The sequence below is a fragment of the Cygnus atratus genome, chromosome 3, assembly GCF_013377495.2.
Source record: "Cygnus atratus isolate AKBS03 ecotype Queensland, Australia chromosome 3, CAtr_DNAZoo_HiC_assembly, whole genome shotgun sequence".
Lineage (NCBI taxonomy): Eukaryota > Metazoa > Chordata > Aves > Anseriformes > Anatidae > Cygnus > Cygnus atratus.
This window is the reverse complement of record NC_066364.1, coordinates 11,028,793-11,034,514: the sequence shown is the minus strand read 5'-3', so window position 1 is coordinate 11,034,514 and position 5,722 is coordinate 11,028,793. Positions and strand designations below refer to the sequence as shown.

The 5,722-nt window shown below is 47.9% G+C and overlaps 1 protein-coding gene across 1 annotated transcript; it reads right to left on the bottom strand.

The window, feature by feature from the left end:
* Positions 1-3,233: 3,233 nt before the first annotated feature.
* Positions 3,234-4,803, bottom strand: OSR1 (odd-skipped related transcription factor 1). The gene is made up of 2 exons (XM_035560178.1): positions 4,141-4,803; positions 3,234-3,543 (listed from the first exon to the last, which is right to left on the bottom strand). The coding sequence occupies exons 1-2, from the start codon at positions 4,785-4,787 to the stop codon at positions 3,408-3,410; spliced, it is 783 nt and encodes a 260-aa protein (XP_035416071.1). The 5' UTR covers positions 4,788-4,803; the 3' UTR covers positions 3,234-3,407.
* Positions 4,804-5,722: the final 919 nt, after the last annotated feature.

The following is a 5,722-nucleotide window of genomic DNA, read 5'->3' as shown; positions in this document are numbered from 1 at the left end:
TCTTGGCAAGCAGATAAGCAGGCTTCAGCCATACAAATGAAATGCTTCTCATGCCCAGCTGGGAGGAGTGGTTTATCCACCTTCACGACCCCGCAGTTATAATGGTTCCCATGAACCGATGACTGGTGCGGTTTCTTACCTGCCTCCACGGGTGTTTCGTTATCCCGGTGTTAAGGAGGTGGTGGAGCGACCGTGGGAAAGCCTCAGTGTAGTGACCCTCCCTGCGTTCCTTCCTCCCTCCCTTTGGAGCCGACTCGGAGAGCTGCCTCGTAGTCACGACCCCTGAAAAACTATTGGCTCCAAACGACAGAGCCCTTCATTTTCCCACTCTGCCACTGGACCCTGCGTGCATGCGGGTTCCTTTACTCCATGCCGTAAACGACGCGAGATTACAAAGCGGCCGTAGAAGTTCATCGGAGACTTTCTCCGTGACATCTCGCTTTAGAAGAAGAGAGTGGAGAAAGGGGGAAGCGGGGGAGCGAACCACCCAGACCTTAGGCTGGCAGTTAACACCGTGCCAGCGCCCGGGGCTGCGTGTCCCTTCTCGGAGAGGCGCGGGGTGCGGTGCCTCTGACCCAGCAGCGCCGTACGCCGGCGGCAGCCGGGCTCGGCCCGGCGCGCTGCGTGGTGCGAGCGGACTTCCCCACGCAAAGCTGTGCAGACAGAGACCTGCACGGCGGTGAGACGGCCGCTCCCGCTGGACTTGAGCAAAGCGATGCAGATAAACCCAAGGAGGGCTTCAGAGGCAGAGCAAATCTTCCCTCCACCCCTTCCCCACTCCCGCCCCCACCCCCAAGAGACGCTGTCGATAAAACGCAGACCGATCCGGATCGACAACGGCCGGCCCGCGCAGCAAAGGGTCCTGATCGACACCCAGCCCGCGGAGCGCCGCGCAGAACACCGCGCTCCTCAACTCACTGTGGCATGTACACGCTGTCGAAACGCAGGCTTCCCGCAGGCTCGGGTGATTTCCCCTCAGCACTCTCCTTGCCTATTTCGAAAGGTTGGTTCTCAGATGCCTTTTAAGACAAAACCAAAAGCCTTTACGCGGAGCGGAAAGGGGGTGGCGGTGGGAAGCAAAGCAAAAACAAGCTGGCTTCAAACTCGGACTGTTCCCACAGCTTCCGAAGCTGGATGAACACAGAGGCGTCATCTCGGTGCCCTGTGTTTCTCAAGGGCCTTCCTACAATGAAGGTGGACTCTGCAACCTGTCCAGCAAGTGCATTTAAATTAATTACGGTGCGCTCGAAACGGTGTCCAATAAATAATAAAAAAAAAAAAGGAGGGGGGAGGTTTATTTCCCCTCTCCCCTCCTTACATTAAGAGAAATACAACCGCAACTTTTTCCCTGTCGTTGATAGGATTCCTTGACCAAATAAAGAAATATTTTCTAAAGGCAGAACAGGGAACGGGGAAAGGAACCTCTTTGGACCGAGAGGCTTGCGGCGTCAAGCATCCGATTTTCGGAAACGCAAAAGCCGCCAGTGGAGGTCCGTTGTTACTTCGGACGTGTCACCGTGCTAATTTGCAGGAGGCTTTTCTTATCTCGGGGCACTGACTTGTGACAGGAGAAGAGGGTTTGGGGTTTGCCGAGAAGACTAGAAAGGACAGCAAGAGGCGCTTCAAAGGCTAAGGCGGATGCCCCCGCTCTGAGCTCTCTCCCCCGTCTCTATCCAAAGAGGTTTCGCAGTGGAATAAACATCTCTGATCTAAGACAGCTGCCGGGAATCAAAGGCCGCCCCAATAAGCGCTATATCGGCCGAAGATGCGACTGAAAAATGCCCACTCCTGACAAGCTAAGAGAAGGCCGCTCTCCCTGCAGAGCCTTCAGGCTGTGAAAGAAGTAACAGTTTGCCCATTATTCATCTGATTTGTTTTATAACACTTCTGACACCTAATCTTATCAGCTAATACCCAAGATTTAGTTACCCAAGACGATTTTTTTTCCACACTGGAAGCAAAATTATTTGACTCCCTACAGTTCTGTTTACTTTTGTTAGCCTTTAAAAAAAAAAAAAAGGGGGGGGGGGGGGGGGGGAAGAGGGGAAGAGAGCCGGGGTGGGGGGGGGAGGAAAGGGAGGTATAAAAAAGGAGGGGAGAAAGTTTATGCGTGAAGGAAAAATCCAGACTTTCCAAGACTGGTAGAAACAAGCACTGAGGAAATATCAAGCTCACTTGGAAAAAAAAAAAAAAAAGGTTCTGAATATTGATAGAGAGGGTTTGGTAAGGAGAAGATCTGAAACCAAATGAACACATGCAGTCCGTGCAGACGTGCCTGTAAAATAACGATTTATTTTAATACTTAAAAAACACACACAATCCAGTGATAAATGTCAATTACCAATAATCAGCATAAAGTGCCAAACAGCCATACAACTTTTTTTTTTTTTTTAATAAACAAAACTTATTGGAATGTCTCTTAATTTGAATACACTGTTCAGAAAGCCAGCATTTAGAAAAATATGCTCTCAGGTTGAGATTTGTTCTGTCTCATTAAGATGCATGAAGACTTTAAAGTACCACTAAAACCACGTTGTGCATACCATCAGTTTGACATATTGCCATCTTTCTTTCCTTTGGGATTTTTTAAATAAGTCCACGAGTTACAAACCTCCTCGCAGCACACTAGACCGCAAGGCAAAAATAAAGGTCTCCATGTCCCAAGAACACTGATTTATCCTGATACCAGTGACCTGAGGGTCTAAGATCTGGATTCATTTTCCATCACTTTATAGGACTCCTCACTTGAGAGTTTTAGGTCATTTCCAAACATTAATTTTCTTCTCCTTTTAAGAAAACAAAATAGCAAGTCGCCCTTCTCCTTGTCCTAATGGTGCTGTGGTGAGAAACCATGGTTTCAGTTCTTAATCATCTTCTGGAATTCTCTGTATTTCCTGAAGTGTAAAAATAAGAAGCTTTATACAGTCAAAAAAAAAAAGTATAAAATAAGAGTTGTTTTTTTTTTTTCTTTTTCTTTTTAAGTAATACTTTTGGAAGCTACGATTTCAGGTGGGGTGGAGGGTTGTTAGGATTTTCTGTGGGAGTATTTTTGTGGGTTTGTTGGTTTGTTTGGGTTTTTTTTGGTGGGTTTTTGTTTGGTTTTGAACAGATTTCTGTTCAACACGTGAGCACCACCTTTTGGCATAAAGTTTATGAAAACCACGCAAATCACATAGCACTTTCTGCATCATTCGTGTATATTTTAAATGCCAAATATCCTTTTTACCCATGGCTGAAGAAGTGGGTTGCCACGGGGGATTTTGCTCTTTTTAAAGTACAAACAAAAACAAAACACAAAGTTCTGTGCTCCCATCCTGACAGGGTTTGTTTGATTTGTCTTTTTTTTTTTTTTTTCTGGTTTTGGTGTAAAGTCTGAAGGGGAGGAGAAGTTCATAGAAGCTGGAAATTCAGCACTTAAGTTTGGCAGGTTTCAGTTCCTTTACTTGCGTGTGCAGTGTCTTGTGGACAGCTAGCGTTCTGGACTGGCAAAATCCTTTCCCACATTCTTGACACTTAAAAGGCTTTTCTTTAGAATGGATATATCTAGGAAGAGAAAAACAATCGAGATGTCAGAAACAACTGGCCTGAACTCAGCAGTGATTTTACTTGATGGAAAACACGCTGGAGATTTTTACACCTACCACTGAGACCGAGAGCGCCAGAGTGCAACATTAGGGTAATCAACTGTTTGTGTGTGTGTGTGTGTGTGTGTGTGTGTGTGTGCAAGAAGAGAGGGCGATGTCAGAGGTGCACAAGGGTGCCTTTCTTAGGGACAAAGCTTTCCTCTAACTTTAGGGTCACCAGGCTTCATGTCTTCATGACACTTCTGGATGATCACAAATGTAGAGTGTTATAAGTTATCACAAAGAGGGTACAAGATGGTGCAAAATGAGGGTGAAAATGTCTGTGGAAGCTAAGGAGACTGTGCAAGTCACCTCTGCAGGGTGGGTGTGTACAACAGGCTTGTCTTACAAAGTGACTTGTCTGGGTTTCTCTACCAGCACTGAATAGAGAAAAACCTGGAAGGAACACTGCCGTGTGACTGGGGACATGACGTTTCTAACAAGCACCTTTATGACTGTAGGTGGGTAACTGAGAAAGTACAGATACACAGGGAAAAACAGCAAGGAGAATAGTTACCTGTGATCCCTCAGGTGATCCTGTCTTCTGAAGGCCTTGTGGCATATGTCACATGTGTAGGGTCGTTCATCGGTGTGGGTTCTTTCATGGATCAAAAGGTTGTAGGACTTGGTGAAGTGCCTGCCACAGAATTTACACACAAACTCCTTCTTGGTTTTGGACGGTAACCTTCCCCGTGTGGGTTTCTTCTCTGGAGAGAGTTTAGTCACCTCAAGTAAAGACCCCAGCCCTGGGGGAGAGCCCTGGCTGTCCACCTGTCCCAGTTTAGAGTGGTCCTCTTGTGTGGCAGCCACTGCTAAATTGGCAAAATCAAAGCGGGGTTTGGCTTTGAGGGTCACATTAGTGGCCTCTTGCTTGGGCTGGATGACGTGTGGAAAGAGTGGGAAGGTGGGCAGCTGGAAACGTGCATCCACTAGGCTCGACACGCTGGGCACCTTGGAGAAGGAGGAACGAGGCAAATGCATGGCTGGGTACCCCAAAGTCCACTGGTGCAGGTGTACGGCGTGAAGGGCGCTGAAGCCATAGAGGTTGGAGAGGTGATCAGAGGGCACAGCGGGCAGCCCATTGAATGCTTGCAAGAAGGAGTAGTTGGTGAGCTGGAGGGAAGGATGGATAGGCACTGGGGCCGGCAGAGTCTTACTTCCCATGGTGGCTGCTTGGGACGAGGATCTTGGGAACAGGGGAGGAAAAGATCTGGAAAATAAAGATGGGGAAGAGAAGAGGAAGAGGTAGATTTATACAAAGCAAAGGGTATTTCTCACCTCATCCTTTATTAATACCCCTCTCCAAAGCCACAGGAAGAAGTTGCTTTGGACTTGGAGAGGCCTGACCGGTTCTTGGCTGTGAGTGTATCCCCATGGGTCTCCAGAGTCTCCTTTTCCTCATCCCTCACACACAGAGGGTATGCCCCATCTACAGTCATTCACTCCCTCAACAGCACTTGTGTGCCAGGTATGCCCCTAATGAACCTCTGCACTTGGACAGCAAGAGGTAACATTTTGGCCCACATAGCTAGATGTTCTCCCACAAAACCAAAAATCCCTTACTAGGTGTCCCTCAGCCTTTCTAAAATGGTAGGATTTTGCCCACTTGGTCTGTCTCCCAAAACTGTCTATCCCTGACTGTTGAGTATATGTAGGGAGCGGGTGCATAGTTCACTGTTCTTGGTTGCTCATCTCCCCATGGTCTGCCCTCAGCTAGGCCTCTGCCTCTGGGGTGGTGGAGGCAGTTGGGTGCTCAGAACTGCACATCCTCCCTCATTCGAACAGAGAAAATACACTAAAATATTTTGGGGAAAAAAAAAAAAGAAAGAAACAAACAAACAACAGCTCTCCCTCTATATACTGCAAAAAGAAATGAGAAAATGCTGCTTCTGGGTGACAAATCTGAAGTGCCATTTGCTCTCCCCAGGGGGAAGTGCCTGGCTTTAAGCCCATGTCCTAGTCTAGGCAGTCGCTTAATTAAAGCCCTTCACAAGGGAAAAAGACAACGGCTGGAGGGACCCTTCCTGCAGGAATACCCAGCCCACCAGCTGCAGGGCCGCAGGGCCACAGCCCTTCTCTTGGCTGGGTGCCACCACTTT